The sequence below is a fragment of the Meleagris gallopavo genome, chromosome 2 (genome assembly GCF_905368555.1).
Source record: "Meleagris gallopavo chromosome 2, MGAL_WU_HG_1.1, whole genome shotgun sequence".
Lineage (NCBI taxonomy): Eukaryota > Metazoa > Chordata > Aves > Galliformes > Phasianidae > Meleagris > Meleagris gallopavo.
In genome coordinates, this window is record NC_139405.1 from 14,683,367 (window position 1) to 14,710,060 (window position 26,694).

At 40.7% G+C, this 26,694-nt stretch overlaps 2 protein-coding genes across 11 annotated transcripts in view; one reads left to right on the forward strand and one right to left on the reverse strand.

Annotated features, from left to right (window-relative positions):
• Positions 1-26,694, reverse strand: part of BMP2 (bone morphogenetic protein 2) — a 236,864-nt gene that overhangs the window by 192,723 nt on the left and 17,447 nt on the right. For 7 of the 9 annotated variants that reach the window (XM_085219026.1, XM_085219023.1, XM_085219020.1 and 4 more), the window contains exons 2-3: positions 18,781-18,933; positions 2,279-2,508 (exon numbers count right to left, since the gene is read on the reverse strand). The gene's annotated coding sequence lies outside the window, so the exon portion shown is untranslated. Of the gene's footprint in view, positions 1-2,278; positions 2,509-4,242; positions 4,384-18,780; positions 18,934-26,694 lie in introns of those variants that run through there. The other 2 variants (XM_085219021.1, XM_085219024.1) reach the window with 2 other exon arrangements.
• On the forward strand, positions 4,278-26,150 carry FERMT1 (FERM domain containing kindlin 1). 2 transcript variants are annotated; one of them, XM_085219012.1, is made up of 15 exons: positions 4,278-4,389; positions 8,342-8,514; positions 9,008-9,241; positions 10,880-11,026; positions 11,603-11,816; positions 12,808-12,910; positions 14,442-14,549; positions 15,482-15,613; positions 15,760-15,809; positions 18,325-18,449; positions 19,739-19,845; positions 20,772-20,993; positions 22,539-22,663; positions 24,572-24,713; positions 25,864-26,150. In XM_085219012.1, the coding sequence occupies exons 2-15, from the start codon at positions 8,364-8,366 to the stop codon at positions 26,035-26,037; spliced, it is 2,034 nt and encodes a 677-aa protein (XP_085075138.1). In that variant the 5' UTR covers positions 4,278-4,389; positions 8,342-8,363; the 3' UTR covers positions 26,038-26,150. The 2 variants fall into 2 exon arrangements, with proteins under 2 accessions (XP_085075138.1, XP_085075137.1); XM_085219011.1 differs by lacking the exon at positions 4,278-4,389 and adding an exon at positions 4,743-4,898.

Below are 26,694 nucleotides of genomic sequence, written 5' to 3' on the forward strand. Positions count from 1 at the left end.
GAAAAACATGCATTGTTATGGTCCACTTCAGACTCTGTCATCCTTGATCTGCTCTGTGTAACAACTGCCCCTGCTCACCCCTCACTGTTCCTCATATTCAAGGAGTTTCTGATAGCACTGTTCAATGACTCAGCCTTTGTGCTAGACATGTCAGTGCCTCATCACGATCTGCTTTTCAAGCATGAGACAGCCAGAGATAGAGGGCCAACTTTAAGCCCTTCAGAAACACCTGTGCCCAGAGGGTAGCAAGCTTGATTCATTATGGATCATGGCTGTCTGCTCTGCACCCTAGGAAACCCAAGTCACATCAACTTCAGGTCCCAGTTCAGATCTCCAATAGAAGCTTGAACTCTTCTAAACAAAGATGACAAGCAATTTATTTATTTATTTATTTTTCCTTGTTTTTAAACTCAGCATAGTGAGCATCCATAGCAATCTTACCTTCAAGACTTCATTAAGACCAAAGATGCCAGATACCTACAGGCCATCTGTCAGTATTTTACGAAAGTCTTATGCAACTTCCACCTCAAAGGCTACATTCAGCCTTCCAAACTCAAGGAACTCTCTCATGACTTGAGAAAAGCTGAAGTGAGTAAGCATTAAGAAGAAGTGAGGAAAATCCACGCTTGCAATGAGTTCGACAATTTCCCACACCCTGGCCCTGTGGTTCTCCGGATCCACATTTGACTCAGCCTGACACACTCCTATTAGGAAAGTTTCTTTATGGAGAGGAAGGAAGTATTAGATCCGTGGCATCACTGATGACAAAACTATTCTTGACCAAAGCAAGAGCAGTGAGCATGTCAATGAGAAAGAGATACTATTTCCCCTTCACCTGCAAGTCATGCTTCTGCTATTCACAACTTTCTCCTGCAACGTATTCACTTGGTACTCATCCACACACCTACCAGTAACAAACTGCAGCATTAGCTGTGATCACTCATTCACAGCACTGCACATTCATGCTAACATATTAACATCAACCTCAAACAGGTAACGTAGCTTAGACTACACTACAATTATACAGACACAGTAGGGGGGGAAAAAAAAAAACTGACCCTCTTACAGCTAACAGCAGAAACTCTGCCATTCATTAGCTTCAACTGCACGAAGTTGCACTACTGAAGTTAATCACAGGTCATTAACACTGACTGGAAAATAGATCCCACACTAGCTGTATGCAAACACTGCCACCACACACACCCTACTACACAAAGCTTATGTAATTGCGGAGACTCACAAGAGGAACAACACAGAAAAATAACCGAGCTCCAAGTACTTCTGGAAGCATCAGGCAACATGCTAGCTCACTTACCTCCACAACAACCAATTCTTTTGTATCCTTAGGCGCTTGAATGGAGGATGCAAAAATGATTTAAAGTACAGCTGGCTGAAAAGCAATATGAATTTGAAGACCAGATGCATCCATGAACTGAAGTGGCCCCAATAGCATTTGAAGCTTGATACTGAACAAGTTTTCTTCCCATAATTAAGATAAAAGCATGATGAATATATAGAGGCCCACCAACAAAAAAGGTTACTCCATACCTTGTGCTTGTTAAGGGGAGCATAAACACAAGAAATAATGATTCTAGGAGATTAAACAGCAAGTCTTATATGTGTGCTTGGTAGTAACTTAAAACATTGGCCTAATAAAAGTAAAAAGGAGCCGTAAAAAGTATATCAAAGAAATACATTTTAAAAAACCTATAATATACATTTTTCTGTCTTTCTCACATTACCTTCCCATGCTTTCAAAACATACGTTTTTCTACTAGGAGACTTTACTACAGACATTAGTAGATCCTAAAGGAAGAGTGTTCAAACTCTGAACCAAATGAGCTGACTCTTAACCAACAGGTGAAGACACAGGGTACTGCCTCTACTAAGCCTCATTATTGACTGTTGGGGATTTTAGCATGTAAACTCATAAAGAAGGTAGAGGATGCAAACTGAGGCTTCCTGTGATTTTCTACAAGAACTACAGCAGAGAACAGCTGTTGCTCAATTACCCATTTTCCCCATTCACTATTCTGAAAGGACAAATCACACTTCTCCAAAACTGATTTGCTCAGCCTCCTGTGAGATAGCTGAAAATGAGTACCCTGCCCCCAAAACATACTTGAACTCTGCAACTTTTCAGAAGTAAAACATCACTGCCTTTTGTAGTGCAAGTATTGTTCAATGCTGACTGAAAAAAAAAAAAAAAAAAAAAAAACACTTTTTTCCTGATACCTACATCTTGTAAAAGTTCATATTAGACTCAAATAGAACTTACCCAGACTTAGTTGTCTTCTGGCTTTTTCCAGATCTCTTCTTCATCCACGTTCTCCAGTGTACAGTAAATGCATTTTCTTTTTAAACTGATCTGTTGGATGGGTTACAGAATTATCTCCAGCAATCCTACAGCAGTCCAGGAAGAACATGCCTCATAGCACCTTGCACAGCAGAACGTGGCTGATACCAGCCCCCACATTTTCTTCACTCAGCTCAGTTACTCACAAAGAACTGAAAAAACAAACAAAATAAATAGCACTTGAACTTAGAAGACATCAAGACTCACACTGGCCTGGATATTAAATTCAGTGTTCATTAATACCCTGGGTTTAGCAGTCACCATTGTTTATATCTCATTAGTTACATTTATTATCAGCTGAGCTTTTTTTTTTTTTTTTGCTTTCTTTAATCAAGGGCTTGCAGTTTTACTCCAAAGAGCAAAATTTTGTGTTTGGTTTTTTTTTTTTTTTAAACAATACATGTTTCTTTCAAGCTAAGCAGTCACAACCCAGCACCTTACAAGTTTCTTTATATCTCTGCATCTTATCTCTTTGTAGACACCATTGGTGACACCACACCTTGAACGCTGCATTCAGTGCTGAGCCCCTCACTACAAGAAGCTGAGGCCCCAGAGCAAGTCCACAGAAGGGCAATGAAGCTACAAAGGGTCGGAAGCACAAGTCTTATGGAGAGCAGCCAAGGGAACCAGGATAGTTCAGTCTAACTACTGAAAATAACTTAGCCCTGAGTTTCAAATCTCTCAAAGGCATTTTCTGTGAAAAGTTATTTGCCCAACTGTATACATATCTATATTCAAAAAACAACTAGATAACTTACCCAACTGCACTGTGAAGATCTAACAGCCAGCCAACTGCTGAGTTAAGCAACTGCCAAGAAGCAACAGAAGTGCAAGGAAGAAGAAAGCAAAGTGGCCCCTTCAGAGCCACAACCACCTAAGGCACCACCACCAGTGTCACACACAGGGACTGAAGACCTAAATCTGAGCTCAACAGCTGCTACTGGGTTCATAAGCAGGAGCCAGGAGGGCTCAGGTGAGGCTGGTCAGGGCAATTAAAGGTCCATCAGTGCTTCCAATTGATTGAGTCTAGAAAGGCATTTGTTTTCAAGTTTTTGAGTTAAAGGATGTTTGATGCTTACACGTTTCTGGTGTGCTCACAATCTGAAAAGATCAGTGTTGCCAGAGCAGTTCAGTGGCTGAATCTATGGCAGCAATAAAGGGACCAAAGGTCGTATGATTTTATCTGTGGTTCAGTTACTTCACATCTGCTTTTACTAATGAGAGTAGCTGTTTGCTCCCAATAGTGTTTCAGAGATGCAGTCCTTCTACCTCTCCAGCCTCTGGGGACTCATTTTCCAGGTTAACATTTCAACAAGAAAGAACATTTTCCTTGATTTTCTCTGTTGTCCTCTATTTAATTTTCTTCCCTTATCTGTTGTACCTAGTCAGTACACATACTAAGCAGGCCAGAAGTTTGAGGGGAGAAAGGTTTTCTGTGGGAATTTGCCTTTTAGAGAAGCACTTATCCACTTCCAGTCAATCAAACTCACTTTGCTCATTATAATGCACCCCTACACTGCAAATACATCTTTCTATTCTTTGGCATTTTACCCTCAGAACCGAACTCTCTAGTAACCATTGGTGTCAACTCCTCAACAATAGCGTCCTGAAAGCAGTAACTCTGTACTTCCCCACGCACATAGGCCCCGGTTTGGGCCTGGGGGCGTTGGGCTGTCCCACCTCCGAGCTCCACACCCAGCACCGGGCTCACACTGGAAGCCTTGCAGGACAAAAGGAAAGCCTTTATCTGCAGTCACTTCAAAGCAGCTTTTATCTGCTACGTTCGCAAACAGTAACTGGATATGGAGTCATAGCTTTTTAAAAGTTACTCTGACGTTAAATATTAACTTCTACATCATATTTATGGTTTCTTCACAGCAGCTCACTTCCTAATGGTGAGATAGGGAGCATTCCTGATATGGCTTCCAGCTCCGCGCTCACGAGGGCGGCTCTCAACTTCCCCATGGCAGCCTTCCTCACGGCCCAGCCACCTCGACCGCAACAGCCAACTTCTCCCGGACACCGACAGTACAGTAAGCAGAGCCAGGTTATGTCCCCGGCTGTCACTCGGACTTGTCGGTGCTCCGTATTTTGAAGAGCAAAGAGTTAACGTGGGCACGTCGGTTGCTTGCCCGGCGTTCTCTGGACACCTGCAAACAAGAGACAGCCCCTCGGCACTCACGGCGCGAGGAGACCCGAGCACGGCACAGCCCCGCGCGGAGCGGAGCGGCCCCCCGCCGGGGCAGCGCGAGAGCCGCGCTCTGGCTTGTCGCTGCCCGCCAGGCGCCGGGACGGGGGCGGCAGGCAGGGCAGGCAGGGGCAGGGACGCGCTGCCCGGCCCCGGGGTGCCGCCGGCTGGCTGTCGCGGAGAGAGGGGGCGGGAGCGGGGCCGCTCCCTGAGCGGTGCAGCCCCCGGGGCCCCGCCGCGGCGCGGGTAGGGCCGGGCAGGGCGCCGCTCCTCCTCCCGGCGCTGAGACGCCAGGTGCGGGCGAAGGGAGCAGGAGCCGGGCGGGGAGGCGAGGGACGGCCGGGCCGAGCCCGAGTGAGTGAGCGAGCGAGCGAGCGAGAGCGGGGAGCGGCGCGGGCTAGGGGCGGCGGGGCAATCCGTGCCGGGGCGAGGGGCGCGGAGCGGCGGCGAGCGTGGGTCGGCCGAGTTCGTTGTTATTATTTGAGCTGTTTGAGTTATTATTTGGAGCTGTTTTAATCGCTGCGGTGTGAGCCTAGCCCACCCGAGGCCCGTTCGGGAAATCTCCTCGTTGGGGTGTCAGCAGCCGGGCACTTCCTCAAAGGCCTGGGCTCCATGCGGAATGCGCTCCTCACCATCGCCTTTGAGGACGGCTGCCCGGCCCGCGAGCGTGCGGGGCTATCGGCGGCACGCTTAACCTGAAGGTGAATGCGTTCCTGCGCCGACAAGGCCACGTCATTCTGTATTTCCACACGAAGTTCGAAGCTTGGGGCTAAAATCTACGGGTGTAACGACTGCACTGGAGGTTTGTGTTGGCCAACAGGCTCTGCCTTGACGCTGCCCCACCGGCACATCCAGAGCCCACCTGAAATTTAAGACACCGGACGTGCGCGGCCCCTCCTGGCAGTTTGGGCCGTTTCTTTTGTTTTTCATGCACAACAGTCAGTTGTCCACGTTGCGTGGTTTGCCGCTTTTTTGAGACCGAGCTTTGTTCTGTGATGGATTTACTGGTGGTTGTGTTTTCTTATCATCAAACTAAAACCTCTCGAGGAGGAAGTGGGGAGGAGAGCAGCTTCAGGGAATGACGGGGTGCCAGAATTAGCTGCTCTCAGGCCATGGTTTTCCAGGCCCTGCAAGCCGCAGTGCGAGTGAGGCTCTCCCAGCCCTCGGGCTGCTCATTTTCATCCACATCAGCACAAGCGTTTGTACACAGAATTGGATTAGCAAGCTAACATTAAAAAGAAGTTACCTATATGGTTTTGCTGGACGGATGAGACTTATTCAGTAATAATACTGCCTCGCGATAGACTGAAGTGTAGGCAGAAGTTATGGCTCTGCCAGATTTCATACCTGCACTCTTGTACCGAAATCACATGTTCCTCATGCTTAGTCAGCTGTCGATTTTTATGTATTTTAATGCTGTTACGGATGCTCAGGAATGTGATTGGTGGCATTCTGACTATCCTATTGCTGTGAATAAAGTGTAATGGTAACAACTGATCTCCTGCACGCTGTATTCCCCTTCTGCTGAATCCTGGTGCGCTGGGGTTCAGGAGCTCTTGAACACTGCCTCCACGAGAAGTACAGTGCCCTGTTCTAAAGCATACCTAAGCTAGTGCACAGCAGCACAAATTCAAAATCCCAGCTCTATCCCAGAAGCAGTACAGCTATAGTGTTACCAGTGTACAGCATGATACCTTTATCTACCAAGACAAAACAGATTTCTTGGTTAAGTACCAGCCCTTGTTAGTTTTTAGTTTAGTAACTATTTGGTGAAAAGGTGTAGGCTGATACATGCAGGAGCATAACAGCATTTGTTCCTCAGTGTAAATTGGCCTTTTGGTGTTCTGAGTTAGAGCTCTCTGTTCTAAGTCATGATTTTAGCCATTCAGGGCAGACTCCGAGCACTGTTCCAGTGAAATTCCTTTTAGGGGAAAACCACTGTATCAATGATGGCTCTGAGCCGGACAGGTCGTTTCCTTTATGTTATCATTCATTTTCTTTTGGCATAAATCAAATCTTAACACATACATTTTCATTGCATTTACATTTCCAATCATTCTTTTTTAGTAGTAGATTTGTCATTGCCAACATATTTGTATTATCCCATAGATACCCAATTTTATATCAGTAGGATTGTCACAAAGTATGGCCTCAACCCAAAGGAGTTCAAGAAACCAAGACACCAGAAACAGTGGTATTCTGAGAACAGATTTTCAAAGAACTTGACTGAAATTGTTAGATGATTTTATATGTACTCCATAGTACAAATACTACATATAATGTAATTTAACAAAAAATCAGAAGTCTTCCTATTGAAATTTTTAAGCTGTTAGGAAAAAAAGAAGTTAGGAAGCACATTTGAAAGTCTGGGGAAGATTAAGCAGTAACAGTTTGGCTGTTGAGCCTCTTTGTGCCTCTGGAAAGGAAACTCTGAACATTGAACTCTGCTCTGCCTTCAAATAGTATCTTTTGGCATATAAACCCTCCTTTATTATCTAATCAGTAACCTAAAGCTTTATTATTATGAATTTGGTGCATAGGTGGAATAAAAACTAGAAAACCCTGTTTCTAGGATGAAATGCTTAACCCTTAGCTTCATTTTACATTCATATAACCTAAGTAAGGCTGCTTTTGTCCTGTATTCATTCGTTCTGCCACTCCTCACCTGTGGGGATAGGCCTTGATTTTACGTTTTGATCTAACTTAGGCTAAATGATTTAACTACTAAATGTTTTGGTTTTGTTTTTGTTTTTTTTTTATGGATCTACAGAAGTCTGTTAGCATTACTGTGCCCCTTCTAGCCTTCTTTGTAAACAAGTACTTGTTAATTTATATGTTCAAGCAGTCTGTGTACAGCACCATAGGCCAAAATCTTTGTTTGTGACTTGAATTCTCAGACACTGCTGAATGCCTGTGATAAATGGAAGTCATCCACTTTATTCTAAACTTCCACTGTAAAGGTTTGTTTCTTAGGGTTCAGTTTAATGGGACACTGAGTGATAATCTGCTGTCTTCTTTCACTGGGTAAATATCCCAAATGCTTCATGCAGCATGAGGCACTGTGTGCCTACAAGCTCCTTCTTCACTAATTAGCAAAACTCTATTAATGATAACCTGCTTTGCTTCTACTGTGAGCATCTCTTCTAGTCAGGCTTGGCATGATTACTACGTACCTGTCCTGGCAGGAGCCTGGTGGAATCTCAGGTGATTCACCATGCTGAGACAGGATAAGTGCTTTCATCCCTGCAGAAGCAGACAGTCAGCTGGAACTGCTGCTGCGTGCCTTGATGTTGCTGGCAAAGAGCCATTAAAGTTGTTTGTACACTCCCACACACACCTACCCTAATACTCTGGTAGAACTCTTCTGCCTTTTGCTCTAAATGTAAACTTTTATTTGCAGTGAAAATTACAGCTGTGAGTGTGTAAAAGTCAACAAAATTCCTCTGTTCGCTGGATAGATTGCCAGAACAGATTCCACTACAGCTACAGGCTTTGCAGTATCCTGAATGGCACTGGGGAAACCGGAATGAAACTGGGCTCTTTCTAACCTATGGGGGACACTTGAGTTAGGGAAAAAATGTACATCCAGAATTTAAAAAAATGCCACTCTGTCTTGCAAGAGTAATCAGAAGAACAGAGTTCAGGGGTAACAAGATAACACATCTGAATTTCCTATTAAGGCTGCTCTGAAATCTTGGCAATATGGATATGTTTTGAGACTGTAAAGATATGCATTAGTTTCAAAGAGTAGAGGAAAAAATAAGGAAAAAATACCCTTTTTATTTTGGTTTTTGCAGAGCTTACACAGATCTTTGGAAAATGATTTCCTCAAGTGCTTACGGATCTAACACCTGGGAGCTCTTGGTGACAGTTGATCATCAATGTGAAGGAGAGCAAAATGAATTTACACTGCGAGTCACAGGGGACCTTCATATTGGAGGAGTGATGCTGAAATTAGTGGAACAAATCAGTGAGTAAAGACCGTTTCATTTGTATGGTGTTATTAAAATAACATGTGAATCTTTCCTTTAATCCATTTAATCACAGAATTCCCTGTGGAATTAAGAGCAGCAATGTTTTGTCTCTTTCCTTATGTGTGTGCTTTTCAATCTCATTTGGTCAAGGTTTTGTCATCTTTTATGTCAGGATAGCTAAGGGCTCAAAACTGATCAGACTAAAGCCATTTGTCCACCCTCCAAAATCCTCCATGGAACTCACAAAGTCTTCTATCTGTTCTTGATTCAGAGCTTTTCTTGGTCTGCTTTCAAAGTAGAAAGGACCCCAACATTTTTATTTAATCAAAACACATGCAAGTCCATATTAGTGAAACAAGACAGAGGGACTGGAACTATAATTTTAATGTAAATTCTCCCATATGCAGAGTACTGTTTCCAAAGCTGATTTGTTAGTATGTTAGTTACTGGACTTATTAAGAACCATATTGTTTTTGCTTTTTTTTCTAGAGGTGTCACAAGATTGGTCAGACTATGCCCTTTGGTGGGAGCAAAAAAAGTGCTGGCTACTGAAAACCCACTGGACTCTTGATAAATGTGGGGTACAGGCAGATGCTAAGCTGCTCTTTACTACTCAGCACAAAATGCTGCGGCTTCGCTTGCCAAACATGAAGACGGTGAGACTGAAAGTCAGTTTTTCTTCTGTGGTATTCAAAGCTGTCAGTGACATCTGCAAAATTCTCAGTAAGTAAAGCTAAATCTCCTCTGGCAGCTAAACTGGAGCATTTTATTGAGCGGCTTTGTTTTCAGGTAAAATCCTTACTCCCTGCTAGCTCAAGAAGTTCCTTCATTGAGTTGAGGTAGGATGAAAAGACAGGTGTTCTGTTTTTAGTATCCAATGCATGTCAGTGGTTCCCATTGTGATAACTCTGCTGAAAACAGTGTCAGAAATGAGCTGCAAGAGTACTGGATAGTTGAAGTCCTCTTGATGGTGTGCTCAGAAAGTGGGCACATGAAAACCTAATGAGGTTTAACTAGGCCAAGTGCATGGTGTTGAACTTGGGTCGAGGCAGTCCCAAATACAAGTGTAGAGTGGGAGAAGAACTCGGGGGTCCTGATGGACAAAAAGCTGGACATAAGTCAGCAGCATGGGCTTGCAGCCTGGAAGGCCAACAGTATCGTGGGCTGCATCAACAGAGGGGTGGCAGCAGGGAGAGGGAGAGGATTGTCCCCCTCTGCTCTCCCCTTGTGAGGCCCCACCTGGAGTACTGCATCCAGGTCTGGGACCCTGAATACAAGAAGGATGCAGAGATGTTGGAGTGAGTCCAGAGGAAGCAACAAAGATTATTAAAGGGCTGGAGCACCTCGGGAAGGCTCCAGGGAGACCTCTTTGTAGCCTTCCAGTACTTGAAGGAGCTTATAAGGAGGGGATCTGAGTTTTCACATGATCTGATAGTGATAGGACAGTGGGGGATGGCTTTAAACTAAAAGAGGGGAGATTTAGGTTAGATGTTAGAAAGAAATTTTTTACTTAGAGGATAGTGAAGTACTGGAACAGCAGATTGCCAAGAGAGGTTGTGGATATGCCAACCCAAGAGGTACTTAGGGCTGGGTTGCATGGAGCCCTGAGCAGCCTGATCTAGCAGCTGGCAACTCTGGCAGGGGTTTGGAACTAGATGATCTCGAAGGTCCCCTCCAACCTAAGATATTCTATGATACACTGACTACAGTATAGCTTTCAATTCCGTCTTCTGGAAGCGGACTGTGCATTTATTATATCTAGTAACTCTGATAAAAATGCCATAATTGCTCAACTGACATTTGGCTTAATTAAATATTTCTATTCGCGTTTTTCTTTCAGATTAAATCGTCTCACTCTTCTTGTACATGAACGGAGCTTAATATGTCTTTGCTTATGAATCAGTAGGGAATAGAATATCAAGACAGTCTTGTAGGTAAAATAAGACATTTTTAAGAAAAAAAAACAAAAAACAAACAACAACAACAAAAAAAAACAGGAGCAAATTTCAAGTACAGCGTTTCCATTTCTGTTCTTGCTTATTCGTAAATCATACATTTAATTGAGGTTATGCAGAGTCTTTAGGAACGGAGTTTTTCCCCTCATATTCTAAACCATAGTGACACTTGCTAAGAAAGCAGAACTAAATGCTAGCAAAACTCACCCTTGCTGCCCATTCTCTGGCCTTGTCGCTGAATTACTAGATTTTATATGGGTACACATTTCAAACCGCCAAAATTAAGGTTCAGAGAGAAGTATAGAGCTTCCCCGAACGTTGTTACTAATCATGGGGCTTTTTTTGGACGTAGTCTTCTAAGTTTCCTATGTTTCATGTTCCTTCATTTCCCAAATTGCCATTGTAGATATCAGACGGTCAGAAGAACTCTCTTTGTTGAAACAGTCAGAAGATACACTCCGAAAAAAGAAGAAAAAAGATAAGAATAGCAAAGAAGTGGTTACAGAGGACATTTTAAACTTGTGCAACTCTCCAACAAGTTCTGGATTATCAGGTAATGAGAAGCTAGGAAAATTTTCTTCTTCTGACTGAAAGAAAAAAGAGGAAGGAATTCTGTTATGCAATTAAACCCAAGGAGAGCAGTTCAGTGTAGGGTTCTGGTCACCGAGACATAGCTGAGTTTAAATTAGTAGCTTCAAGAAATCCCCAGTATAGTTATATTCTTCTATTGTGTAAATATTTTACTTTCCATTGTTGTTTGAAAGGCAGTACCACAAAACAGGTGATCAGCTGTGGTCCTGCACACAGGCTGTGCTGCTGCTCTTTAAAAATGTGAGACCAGACTTTAAAAAAATGGACAGTTGTGGCAATCTGCAAGGAAAAAGAGATACAAAAAAATGAGAATGTTTCCTGTATCTAACACAAATGAGATATACCTCACAGAAGAAGAAAAAGTACTTCTATCTCTTAAGGCACTTGGCCTGTAAAAAGACAAGGGCTCTGCAAACAGCACAGATAGTAGCGTCTTAAAAGACAGAGGTTAGCTAGTCTTTTGCAATGGAAAATGGTAGACTACCCAAGTCTGAAGGCAGTTTTCCTTGGAATAATACTTTACTGCTTTAACTTGCAGCGAGTCCAGGTTTATACAGTAAAACCATGACGCCCACTTACGATCCCATCAGTGGGACACCAGCTTCTTCTACAATCACCTGGTTCAGTGATAGTCCCTTGACTGAGCAGAACTGCAGCATCCTTGCCTTCAGTCATCCCAACTGTTCTCCAGAAACACTAGCAGAGATGTATCAGCCTCGGACTTTAGCTGACAAAGCCAAACTCAATGCAGGGTAAGACAGCTCTCTGACTTCTTCATAAGCTGGCTGAACAGAGGTGGCATTAATGGCATTAATCCAGCTTACTAAAGGCAAACTAAACCTTGAAAATAAAACCTTGATAAATGGCTGTATTTATACTTATAAATGTGCTTTGATCAAAGTTTTGTTTTGAAAATACTTAGACTATTTTTGACGTTCTTTCCTTATTCAAGATCAGATGATCTTGTTTTAAAGTGATGAATGATACAATTGTGCAGGCTTCAGACTAAATTCTGTTAGATGAAGGTAAATCCAGTAAAGTGAGTAGCACTGAGTATAGCAAAAGACTGGTTAGCAAACTCTGAAGACTTTAAAGGAACAGTGGAGATACACATGTGGATAAATTCAGTAAGTTCTGATGAGTGAAGACTATGTGAGTTCTTGAATTTTGCAAAAGCAAGCATTGCTTATTGGACAGCACAGAAGAATACAGCATGCTATGGGGTTTAGGTATGCAAGAGTGTGGGAAGATTGTCTCTCTAGCCTTAGATTGTCCTGTTTGAGATCTGTGGGGCATTTAACAGTAACTTTAATATTGTCACTGGATTTTACGAAAGGATAAAAGTAGCTGCAGCAAATACTGAAATTAAAAGCAAGAGTTCTAAAGATAACATGGCTTGAATTAAATTCTCATTTCTGGAGGTCAATTCACAACAATCTTACTGGCATAGCTAAGTCTATGACTACTTACTGACCAGTTTCTGGCATCTAGTCCTGATGTTTTGAGTAGTAGTTGAGAAAAAAAAAAAAAAAAAGAGGAAGATTTTAGGTACTGTGTTCATGCAATGAAAGTTGGAAATTTATATGAATATTCCACTTACTCAAGTTATGACTTGAAATGTGAATTTTTCCCTGATTTGCAAGACTTAGAGCTGTTCATTACCATTTCTGTTTCATAACGGCAGCTTTGCAGGTGTGACAGTTTTCCCGTACAAATGAATTTGAGAGTTGTTTTCTTCCACAGCTGGCTAGATTCATCTCGATCACTTATGGAACAAGGCATTCTGGAGGATGATCAGCTTCTTCTACGCTTTAAATATTACACTTTCTTTGATTTGAATCCAAAAGTAAGAACTTTGTTTTTATTGTTGCTCACTATTTGACTGCTTTCATGTCAAGAAGCTGTAGCACAAAGATACTGAATTTTAGCTAGGATTTGTCACAGGCCTTTCAGAGATCAAATTCTAATTCTGCCCCTCAGCTATGGCTGCACTTTTCCCCTCTAGACACAGAATTACCATTGTGATAAGATCTTAACTGTAAAGATGAGATCTGAAGAACACCAGAAACAGTATCCGTAAAGGACAGTTTACTTTCCATTTCACTTCTAACAAGAAAAACTAAGTGAAAAACTAAGCCTAAATGATCTAGAAGTATAAGCCCTATTTTTGAAAATAGGAGAGAAAGTGACATTAATGTTCCACTGTCCTTCAATGAATATTCAGCTTTTCTGGACTCGAGCCTTCTGAAGCTCGAAGGCACTTAAATTAGTTTCACTGTATCTGGATGATTAAAAACTCCCGGAAAGTTCAGTAGAGTATTTGAGTCCCATTTGAAAGCAAGACTTAGTCTTCAAAAATCACTTATATGGTTTTTTGCCTCTTATTGTGTTTATTTCCACTAAAAGTCAGTCAGACACTGTGCTTTCATTAAGCCAAGGTTTTTAAGGGCCTGGGTAGTACATTTAGAGAAATTAAACTATGATTATTGACCAGTGTAAATCAAGAGTTAAATGTGAAATGGGTTTGGCATTCATATCATTATTTTCCATAAATTCTGTAAACCTGTTTTCTTTCAGGCACCTCAGCTAAATAGAAGGGCCTTTTTTAGTTCAGGTCATATGTTTTAGGTGAAATGCCATTCCCAGTAAAAATCAAATAGAAGCCTCAGCTTCAGCAGCCCTGACATTTCCATTCTTTGCCATAGCCATGAAATAACCTAAGATAGCAATGAGCTATTAGGTAGCCTGAAGCTATTGAAAGAGAGAGGTCATGCTCCCAGGTTCACCCTCCCGTCAGCTGCCTTCCACCAGCTCTGGAGCTTGAGTATCCATGACTCACTTCAGCTTACTAACCAAATAAATTTAAACTAATCCACGTTGAAAAAATGGATAGTGAATTAAAGCAGTTCACAGCAGGATCTGACAAATGTCAAGCCAGTGAAAGAGGAGAGCAAAAACCAAAAAAAACAAAAGCAAAAGAGAGGAAGTAAGGACTAAGAATTTCTGTCTTTTAGCAGTGGCAAGCTATTGAGTGTCATATTCCTGTCAGCCATGTGGTGTTATTTTCACTCTCAGTGTGGTTCCACATTTGGCGAAAGCCAGTCCAAAACCTACTACTACAAAAAGGGAAGTCTCAGTCTTTCCTTCTACTTCAGCCACAAAGTCCTCATTAATTTTCTGTTGGATCAGCAAGTCACTGTGCGATTACAGTCGTGCAAGCTTGTATAAGAGAAGGATGGGAACATACAGCAGGCAGAAGTTGGGGAGAGGAAGGAAACAACTTTTATGGCTTCAGTCCAACGTTAGATCAGCTGCAGCTGATTATATCTGTACTTTGATTGCCATCAATGACCAGTGTTGTTCTTTTTCTGCCACAGTATGATGCCGTGCGAATAAACCAAATATATGAGCAAGCCCGTTGGGCCATCCTCTTGGAAGAAATTGACTGTACAGAGGAAGAAATGTTGATCTTTGCTGCACTACAGGCATGTACTTGATCCAAGCTGCAAAACCTGTTTTCTTAAAGCAGGCACAAGCTAGGACAGAGCTTCAACAGAGCCCAGGCCAATAGGTCTCCTCGGTCTGGGGGCCTCCTATTTGAGTGAGAAACAGTAAGGAGCATCAACTAACTAAAACAAATAAATTTGGTGGCAGCACACCATTACTCAGATTGACACATACGCTTCATGGAACCATTCACTAGCACTACCTAAAGCTAACCATACACAAGATATTACTTTGATACCAGTCTATTCTGAAGGGAATTACTATGAAGTGTTGCTTCTCATACCAGCTACCACCCTTTCATTTCTTCTTCATGAAAATCTAATAAGCAAATGAATATGTTCACAACAGCCAAAAGTAAAGAAACCTTATAACACGATGTGAAGACAGAAATGCTATGGAGTACATATAAATTTAACATGATTTATTGTGGCCTGGTCCCTTACTGTTGTGTGTAATAAGGCACAACAATTCATTCGTAATAAATTCCTTTTAAATTTAAATGAAGTTGCAAAAAATTCACAGCCTGCCACTATGGAATACCATAGAACTTACCTGTCAATTTTCTACCTGGTGTGGATGGCACTTACAGGTCACAGTACTATGAATGTAAATGTTAGCAGAGTCAACCTCACAGAATGCAGAATGGGATGATTATACAGTGAAGTAATATAAATCTTGACAATTAAAATGGGAAACTTTTGTCAGCAATTGCACAAAGTTGCAATTGCTTGCACAAAGACACAGGACTTACAGTTCCCTTTAAGAGGTTCTGCATTGCAGTAGTTTACACAGTTGACCAAGACCCTGAAGACCCAGAAGAGCATTTTCATATGCTGTGATTCTATGTTGCTAATCACTGTTTGAAATAAATTTGCCCATTCAAATCTGATTCTTGATGATTAAATTTTAGTATCACGTAAGCAAGTTGTCATCATCATCAGAGACACAAGATTTCACCAATGAATCAGAAGTAGATGAAGTAGAAGCTGCACTTTCTAATCTGGAGGTGACGCTGGAAGGTGGAAAATCAAGTAACATTTTGGTATGTCTTTTTGCATCCCAGAATTGCTTTCACCAAATCAAATGTATTGACTCTGATGAGCCTTCCCAGTTCCCTATTTCTTAACAGAATTAACAGACAATAACAAAGTGTATTGTACTAAAATTATTCCTGATTATTCCTGATAGGAGGACATCACAGACATCCCGAAACTTGCTGATTATCTCAGGCTAGTTAGGTGAGTTATTAAAACTAATAATAACAAAAAGCTTACCATACAAGAGATCCCTTGAATATTGCATTCTAATCTTACAGTAGATCCTGAGGTTATAAATGAGTAAATACACCAGATAGCTCTAACTAGCCTAATGCTGCCCTATTCAAATCTTTCTCTTACTACTTCTGAGCCAGATTCTCATCAAATCTTTCTAACTTCCGGAGTGCTATGGCATCTGTATTTATGCTTGTTAAAAGTCTAGGCTCTTTAAATTTCTCAGTAATTTTCTAGCATTCATCAATCATTGTCTCTAAATAATTAACAATTTTGTTTTCAGTCGCACTTCACTGTGATTCATTTCTGCCAATGAGAAACATGGAAAAGAACTTTTGGCTTTCCCCAAGAAGGGTTTCTGAAGGCAACCTTGCAGATTTTTTTCTTTTTCAAACAAAACAAACGTATTACCCCTTTCTCACCAGATGTGGAGTCTGTTTTTTCTAATATCAAAACGAATTTCAAGTTGAAGTAAAAGTATAGTAAACCAACTCAGTAATACCTTACCTGAATAAGTAGACTGAGGGAAGTATACAGTTCTGAGATCCCAGTATATCTTGATTTAAAGGTTATACAAATGACTACGCTGACCTCAAGTCTACAGTATCTTTCATCAAAGCAGTCTTTAGGTTTTAGAAAGATAAAGATTTCTGTTACAGGAATATCTGTTAGATTCATTCTGTTTACAAATCATATTTGTAATCAGCAAACTGAAAATTGCACTTGAAAATGCTTAACTGTTGTTAACTGCTCAATATTATTAATTTCCAATTAAGAAGTTGTATTTGACATGTACATTACAATGGTGGCTTAGGATTAAAGGGAATTTAAGCCTTTTAAGGGCCATCAGCTACTTGCCTCTAACAATACATTGTTTATTTTTTCTCAGCAGTTGAATAGTTTGCTTTAAAAACATTCAGTGGTTATTTTTCATCATTAAGCATTTCCTGTAGACATGGTTAATCGCTTACTAAACCTAACGCATTGTAGAAATTTGGTAAGTTGTAGAACATTTTTTCAAGGAACAACAGCATTTTGGGAGTAAAATTATGTGCTTAGTTATAAATCTAAATGCAAACTTCTGCATGTCATATATATATGTATTCACATAAATGTAACTATGATAAATACATAATTTATAATATAGTATAATTTATAATAAAGTTGAAGTAAACTTTTACTCAAAATTATTGAGAATACACACCATAGCACACTAGTAAATGCAGCTTTCAGGTGGGTGATGATATTATGGAGAAATATAGCTTTATTTCAAAAAGAAAAATTATAACAAGCTTTGAAAAAAAGTGCTCATTAACTTCTTGTGATAGAATTGTGTTAGTCTAAGGAAATGTCAGTCTTATTTTTGGGGGGGGGAAAAAAAAAAAATTGACCCTGTATTGGAAAACTGAAAGCCAAAGTAGTTGGCAGTTTTGAAAATTATGTTTGGAATTGAAACCTAAATATCTGAATTTCCTAGAAAAGACTGAAGTAGGATTTCAAGAAAGGCTCTAGAAAGGACAAGAGTAGGTGATAAATCACTGTTGTGCAGCTGTATAGTATTTACAACATCATCTCACATATAAAGGCGAGTAGTAAATAGAGAGCAGAATTCCACAAAGACAGTGCTAAGACTTCTGTTTTTCTCTCTTGCACTGTATTGAACCTAAGATTTTTTTCCCCATGGTTTTGCTGGAATATTCTTAGTAGGATTATGATTTTTATCTCCTCCTGGAACTGGCACAACAACAATTAAGTTTAATTGTTAGTATCCATCAGTTAATTCACAGTTCCAAAGTTGATATTTTTCTGCCTACTGTTAGGAAGAAATTTGTTTGCTTTAGCAAAGTACCAAAATGAAGTAAAATAATTATAACGAGGATTAATTCATGTATATACATGTGTGAAGAGTTGAATACGATGGTTTCAACTATTACCACTTCTTGGAGTGCTACAGAACCTCTGAGACTTAGACAAGGATTAAAATTTTGTTGTGTTAGATATTATTCAGATAAAGCCAAAAAGATGGTCTCTACTCCATTACAATTCAATGCACACCAGTTAGTTTGATGGGTGCAAATTTCCTAGCTAAGGAAAAGCTGGAAAGTTTCTCTTGTATAAGAACAAACTATACATATATACGCACATATATATTCTTTGTTGGAAGGGAATGGCTTCACTTAGGAAAGGAAGAAAAAAATAAGAGAAATCACATAGGGCTGGGGGAATAAAAGGAGGGAAAGAAATTACAGATAAGATTCAGCTGGAGTCTAGGATAAAAAACGCGTACACAGCTGGGATAACCTGGGTGTTGTGCTGGTTCCAGGCATGTGCTTTCCCCCTCTGTGACACAAGTGTGAGTTGCCCAACTGAAGCCACGTGTAGGTAACCTCTAGGCAGTCTGAGCTGTACAGAAATAGTTGTGAGTGAACTAGCACTTTGTACCTTTCAATATCAACAAATGTGATTGCTTTTTTTCTTCTAGGCCCAGGAGACTGTCAATCAAAACTGTCAAGCCATATTGGTTTGTCTTTAAAGACACTTCCATATCTTATTTTAAAAACAAAGAATCTGGACAGGGAGAACCTATAGAGAAACTAAACCTAAAAGGTAGGGATTTTCTTCTCCTTTCTTTCCTGTTTTATATTGCATTAATGAACTGAAAACGTCAAGAGACCTCTGCAAGACTCAAGGCATGCACAGTTGTGTTTAGTCCTGAAACTACTTTTTCAGTTACTGACACTCCTGAGCAGGTAGACTGAATCTTCAGAAGGCTGAACAGAAAGGATTCAGTAGTTTAGCACAAGATTATCTGGACCTGGTTTGTAAAATTGCACGTACCCCTGAGTTCACTTTAAGATGAATCAGAGAGAGAATGTGATCTCTGAGTGATACTTTTATTACCAAATAGTTCTCTTCTCTGTTAAGTGGCAGTACTCACCTCTGCCCGTGGTAGTAGAGGACTATGGATGATGCGATGATCCAGAATGCTGTACCTGTACACCTCTGTGCAGCAGCACCTCCAAGAAGTTCTCTGAGCCTTGTCTGTTTCACACATGGGGATTTCCATAGCTGCAGCCAGGTTTAGGTGCTTCTGGAAGAGAAACACTGCATGTACACAGAGCACACACCAACATTTTATGTAGTTTCCATCTACGTGTACTCCTGCAGGAACACCATATATTCAGCAGCAGGGAATGGGTGATGCCCAGGATTCTTCCTAAAAGAAACTTTTGAAAAAGGAAGAAGATTGACACCTGTGAACAGATGGCTCTGCATACCAATCTGCGCATCCTCAGTAGGTCAGATAAATGCATGGTTAAACTAGTCAGGGTGACTGCTCTCCAAGTAGCCCACAGCTCTGGTGTCCCTTGACACAAAGGTAACTCTAGTCATCTTTGACTCCTGCTGGGTCCAGAAAGCCTGTAGTAGCACCATCAACATGAAGTACTGAGTCCTAGAGATCCTTTGAATGACCAGCTCTATTGCAGATGTCACCTGTATCCCATTTTCACTATTAAATTGCTTCTGAAAATAAGTTGCTTAGGGTAAAATAGAGGAAAAAAAGTCTCTTAAGGTAAAACGCTCTGTCTCATCAACTCCACTCCATTTTAAATGTTGAGCATTTCTTAAGACCAGGCTGAAGCTTGAAAGCACCACATCTGTTCTCTTCCATAGTGAATAACATGCTCTTTGAGCTCAGAGCATTCATATCCGTGGCCAGGCCAGGCAGTGAACTAGAACAGAAAGCTTTCATTAGGCCTGATCTTTGAAAGTCTTGGCCCTCAATTTTAAAGCAAAACAACCATTAAGTGCAGTTTTTCAGTATTAATTAGTACTTAAAGTTAGTGAGGTAGTAATTAAATAAATCCATTTCTTTCTCAATTTCTGTGATCCAGGATGTGAAGTTGTACCAGATGTAAATGTTGCAGCAAAGAAGTTTGGAATCAAATTGCTAATTCCTGTTGCTGCTGGCATGAATGAAGTATACTTAAGATGTGATAACGTGAGTAATAAGACGAGGGAAAGTTTATATTCCAGATTTATTAGCAGAAGTCTGTAAGACCCACAGTCCAGTTCTAGAATTTGTATAGAGAAATAAGAATGCTCTGGTGAGTTCATTATCTACATGTTCAGTAAATTTAAGACTGATGTGGTGGTCTAACAAAAATCTAATGGCTGATGGGAGAAAAGGACATTAATTCTGCCTTTATCATCTGTTTCCAAGTAGACTTGCTGGGAAAAATAAAAGACTGTGCTATCAAAAATATCAAAGAAGTTACAACATTTCATTTCGGTTTTTTCAGAACGAGTTTTTGTTTTTGTTCTCTTTCTTAATTACAACTCCCTACATACAGATAAAGATTGGGATCTCACATTTGCTTTCAATTTAAATGTATTTGGTTTGCATTGGAATGCATCAATGCAAATTGTGTAAAAAATTTCATTATGTGAAAAACAGTCATGTCACAAAATTTCCAATCAAATATATTCAGAAATACTGGATTTCTTTCTGCCAGCTAGTGGCTTCATGCATCAGCCCATTTTTCAGATATATTCACGTGGATGAAATACCAAAATTTTTCTAGTAACCATAGCAGTGATAGCATATAGCTGCAATTGCAGCTCATACCAGTGGTAGCTGTGGACATAGCAAAAACTGTTTCACATAGTATGTTCTTTGGTATAAGAAAACATCTCTTTTTTTGAGAAATAACTATATTTTCAAGATAAAGGGCTTTCAAACTTTAAAACCTAACTGTTCTGCAGGTTGATTCCGTAGAGAGAACTCACCCAGTCAGGGAAGAACAGCAGTACTGTTGTAACTACGTATCCATATGTACTGAGTACAGTTGCTTTACTGTACAAAGATGTGTGAGCCATCTTCATAAATGGTTTGTCCAGAAATACCAACATTTGTATTTGTTGCAGGAGAATCAGTATGCCCGGTGGATGGCTGCTTCTGTTTTAGCCTCAAAAGGCAAAACAATGGCTGACAGCTCTTATCATCCTGAGGTTCACAAGATCCTTTCATTTCTCAAGATGAAGAACTGGACTATGTCTCCCCAGGCTGCATCAGATCCAGAAAGCATAGATATGAAACCAGAATGCTTTGTCTCACTACGCTACACAAAAAAATACAAGTCTAAGCAGGTATACTGAGCATGGCTTTACAGCTGGAAATGGGTTGTTCCAGACACCAGGCAGATGACTGCTTAAGGATGAGGCTGGTTCAAAGCAGCATTTGGAAACCATGTGGCTATGCACTAGGAATCATCTTGCATTACTCATTTGTCCTTTTGATACTTAGTGAGAAGCCTCTTTTTTTTTTTTTTAAATTGAACATGGGGACAGCTCTCTCAGCTCTTCTTCCAAGTACTCCTACATCTGCACTGCCTCCTAAGTCACTCATCACTTCTTACCATCATACTTCTGATGGTGCTGTCCCTGAAAGTCTCTTGAGTGAGAAAGGAAGGGAAGATTCTGCCTGCATTGTAAACCAAGTACCCCTCCTTCTTCTCCATTTAATTATTTGCACCTTTGAGTCAAGAGTTCAGCCCACCTGAGCACAGAATACAGTCTCCAAGCAGAGTAATGGTGCACATGCTACTCAGCATTGTCCATAAAATCCCATCACCTAATCAGAAGGGTGACTGCACACTTCACAGTCTGCTTTCAGGACTAGATAAACAGCACAGTAGTTAGAGCAGCTACATAAGGAAGGGGACTTCTATTACTGTGAATACATTTGTATTTAGCCTGTGCACGGCACCTTGAGCTTGTAAGATGCCTAAATGAGTAACAAATGGTACATCAGTAAAAAATCCTGAGGGATTTGCTGAATTCCTTCCCTCCCTCACAGCCTTCAGTTATGAGCATGCCCTGCCCACCTGGAGAGTGGTGAGAGTTCATTTCCAGGTGTGTGGAACTGCTCCTTAGCAGTGCATTTAACATTCCAGCAAGACTGTTTTCCAGAGGTATTCCAGGTCACCTGCAGCTGATGGAGTCAATCCAGAGCAAGTGCAGTAGGGCGCATGTTGCCAGAGAAGAAATACAAGGCAAGAATCATGAAAAAATTGGCTAAAAAAAATTCTGGCATGGGATACTGCAGGTTCTGAATGAGAACAAACTGTTGCTCCAGGATAGCTGAATTTGGAGAACCTATTAAAAATGAATATGCAATTCAGATGTTCGTCTTCTGCAACTGCCTTGGTCAGCAGGGAGCCAAGGGCCAGAATTTCAATAGTAATGCAAGCTACCCTGTAGCAGTCTGTTTTGGCAGTGCTGTAACACCATGAATCACCTTCTCAAGGGAAGTCCTTGCCCTAATAATACCATCTCATACTTTTGCCCAGCAGAGAAGAAACAGGCAGCAGAGGGAATTGAACAGAGACTTCCTCCCTGCTTGCCAGCAGGCTCCCAGTACAGAATGGGCCTGTGGGCAGCAAACAAGGACAAGATCATTTTATGGTGTGCTGGAAGTAGTCTGAGTGCAGCACAAACCCAAATACTGAGACCTTCCTATGCTGTTCTGCCCTTAGAGCTCTTAAGTCTATCCCCAGGTTCTCTCTGCAGTATGACTGCATGAACAGTGACCACTAAATAGCTGAACTTGGCATCAGAGCTAATGCTGTTTGATTTAGTGAAAACACGTATATTTTTGTTCAACTGAAATCTTTCTCTCTTGCTGTTTCCTAGTTGGCAGCCCGTATTCTGGAAGCTCACCAGAATGTATCCCAGATGCCCCTAGTGGAGGCAAAGCTGCGTTTTATTCAAGCATGGCAGTCCCTCCCCGAGTTTGGCTTATCCTACTACATTGTAAGGTAATCGCACTGCTGCAGCAATGTCAGGCTGTTCACAGTCACTGATTTTCAAGAAATTAATTGGTTCCTTGTTACAGAAACATTCTCTTAGTATTTTTTTTTTTCCCCACAGACCTTTATTAATTGTAGTAACTTCCATGCTACTGATTTTTCTACAGCAGTAGCGCTGAGTAACTCCATTCCTGGAATGAGAGTCTCCACTATGCTTGCTTTTATACAAACCTGTTGGGTTTTACCTGAAATAACATCAGTAAGATTAAACCCTTCCTGACATAAAATCTCTAAAATGTTAAAACAAACAAAAACAAAACAAAAAACAGGGAAATCTTGTTGATGTTCTCAGGTTTGCCATATATTTTTTTCATTCCACTTCTCACTTGTTGGAATACAAAAGCATGCTTTTTGCTGAGCATAATTTCTTTGGCATTTCTTTAAGAAAATAGCAAACAAAATCCCACTTTTAGGTTAGTCTGGAAGAGCAGTCAGCACAAGAAAGATCCTGCTGTCTTCACAACAATTTCCCCAAATGCTTCCCTTGAATATGGCATAGCTCTGCAAAAGTATCTGACCTGCATCCTCTTCTCTTGACAAAACACCAAAAGAATGGAGAGTACTGACACAATCATACTCGGAGGCACACTCCTTAATTTCTTACTACCTCTCCTAGTGCTACTTAAGAATCATCTGCAGTATAAACTGAGCAAGCTGGTAACCATACTCTGGCACAGTGGCCAGCTGGCATAGAAGAGCAAACATCCATACTATTAAACTCTCCTCCTTCCCCAAACCCAGTAGTAGGGTGTGAACCACCAGTACAGCATGAGCTAGTAGTGAACACAGAGCTGGTAAACATAAGCTAAGCCTGGATGTTCCAGCTCCTCACCCATCCCTGGGAGCCACATGGGAGAGTGCTGCTGCTTGCAGCCAGAACTGTGCCCAGGGCTCCTCTAGCAGTTGAACAGAACAGACACTTGAGTTCAGTGCCCAGAAATGTTCCCTGTCAGTATTTAATTAACTAACATAGAGATGTTTTGTCCCATCTGTCAACACTAATTCTGTAACAACAACAACAAAAACCTTAAATTTTATTAGGATAGGCAAAACATCTTGTGCTTTATTTCTGCAAGCTTATGGACAGTATCTCAGTGGAAGAGTCAATTAAGATGCTATTTGTGGTCCAGGTCACATTATCTCCCTCAGGATCAGTTTAATCTAAGGACAGAAAATTCAAAAGCAGGATCAAAATAATAGAAAATATAAACAGCAGCCAGGTTAGATTTTTTCCAGCTTTTGTGAATAGTATTTTTTTTACCTGCATAGTCTTTCCCTTGTTTTGTTCAGCTCAAAAATTTCTGTTTACAAGAAATTCTGATACTACTGTACTTCATTTTTACCTCAAGTTAGAAGAAAGATGAGACGTCTCAATATTTTGTGATGTTATTGCTACTCGGAGATGTGCATATTTTGCTAACTCAGAGTTGTTTTGGTAACTTAATGGTGATACATAAAATAGTTTTTTTGATATGCTTATATAATTTAAATGAGAATATGTGCAAGAATATATTTCAGCAGTATTGAAACAAAGAAAAATATTACTGACACTTTTCCAGTACAAATATAATCAAATTCATGCATTTTGGCAGAATAGTACTTTTTAAACAAACAACAAATTGGAAAGACTTCAGCCACATCTACCTGCCCTGTTCCTACCTGGTTCACCAGGCCACATCTTTGCTTTCTTACAAATGCTGTCTTAAAGAAGAGTCCAAGCTCTACTCCAGCCCAGGCTGTTGTGAATTTTCCCACCCTTTTTTTGCACTTTTGCAGAAGGGCACATTAAATGCATCTTTAGACAAGAATCATTGCAGACTAAATCTGCTCAAAAGTTGGCTGTGGTTTTCTTTTCAGGTTTAAAGGAAGCAAGAAAGAAGATGTGCTTGGGGTGTCCTACAACAGGCTGATAAGAATAGATATAACCACAGGAGACCCTATCACAACATGGAGGTTCTCCACCATGAAGCAGTGGAATGTGAACTGGGAAATTCGCCAGGTAAAACAGGAACAGCTCACAGCATTCAGCCATTACATTTCAGGCAATGGAAATCTTTTTAAACCTCACAGTGAGTTTGGATTTCTTAAATAACATAGAGTTTTTTCTTAATTGAGTATGTAGTGAAAGTTCAGAAAACTATAAGGTCTCCAAGTTTAAAATCTATCTACCAAGATTATTCAAGTTGCTCTTGATTTTAGTGGGATGAAATACAGAGACTTGAAGGTAAATTTCTCCTCATTATCTTTGTCTGTAAGAATACCTCTTATTCATGTGTCATCCTCTAAATTGCAGTAGTTCAGTCTCTGTTACAGGCTGAGGATACAAGAACACAGCTTGTTTTTCAAATCCCAGACTGAGGTTGCAAACTCCCCTATGTCCATACAGATGCTTTGTTATGCAATTTATAGCAAGGTGTTTCTGCTCCTGGATGCTCTGTGCAACCAGCTGTTGCCCAGCAGCCTACTGGATTTCAAACTTTGAAGCCACCTTTGAAACTGCAGATTACTGGTGTGGAACTAGTGTAAGATAATATAAATACAGGCAGCCTTGAAATTGTTCCTGTTTATACCATTTTCCATATCCATCTGCAAGAGCCAGGAGAGATCAAATTCAATACCTGTTGCTCTCCCCCTGTTGCTGCACACTCCGCACCAGAGCAAATAATGGCTCTCAGGCAAAAGGCAGTTAGCAACTAACCCCACTTGGCTGGATTTTAGAACTGACAGTAGTTGGAAATCAAAACCTGGCCCCCAAAGCAGATTTAAAATCAGCACATAACAACAGATGTATTAAACATAATTGGTTAAACGTGCAAAGAGTCAGGAGTGCCACTTCTGCTCTTCTCAGTGTTCTCTCTTAATATGCCACTAGAAAAAAGATCATTTGAAACCTTTTGTTGCCTGCCGAAAGGCCTTTGACCACAAGAGGGCCCTGAAGAACAGAACAGTAACAAACAAGAAGCCAGAGACCTTCAACTTAATGCTGACCTAAAAATCTTTATAGCTCTTGGTTAGTAGAGACAGGTGCTGCTTTGTTACAGTATTTCTGGTCCAGCTGTGCTTTCACACTCACTCTTTCTCTGACACCGAAGCAGAAAAATGATGCAGTTTATCTCCATTCCTTCTTTTTCTATATGTATTTTCTCTAGGTTGGAATTGAGTTTGATCAGAACGTGTCTATTGCTTTCACATGTCTGAGCGCAGACTGCAAAATCATCCATGAGCACATAGGGGGCTACATCTTCTTGTCAACCCGCTCCAAAGACCATAACGAATCTCTGGATGAAGAACTGTTCCACAAACTAACTGGAGGTCAGGAATGAGGTGAAGTAAGCTCTGCCTGTTTCTCCCCACCGCTTAAGAGAACAAGAGAGAAAAAAAAATACATCTCTGATGGTTAATTACTGAATAATAAATAAATTGTACAGGAACTCGAGGACACTGTGCAGTGAATTTCTTCTGTTACAGCTGTGTAATTCCCACTGTCAAACCAACCGCTGTTAAACAGGCCATCCTTTAATAGAATGAGTGCTGAATAAATATTTAAACATATTTAACATATGTTTTAAAGCTACATCACCTGTCTAACACTTATGCTGGGAACAGAAAACATTCAGGCAGCGTTCCAAAGCCCTAGAGGCTGAGCTGTCGTGACCCAAGTAGTGATTACAGAGTTCAAAAATACCATGGTGCTGTGTCTACCTTCACCCATATAAATAGCTCCCATAAAGCCAGTGGAGCTACCGCATACTAAGAACAAAGCATTTATCTTGACAGAATTGGATTCAGGATGTTAATCTTTTGAGGAACTCCATCAGTTTCCAGATTGAAAAAATGCTTTAGGTATTATTTTAAATTATTTACTTGTTAAAAAGGCCTTTGAGCATAGGCCTTCTTTCTGTCTTCTGTCCTTGCTACTCTGTTTTGTGGTAGCATCTAACTCTAAGCTTGTTAAGGAACCGCATCTGTAGCAGCCTGCT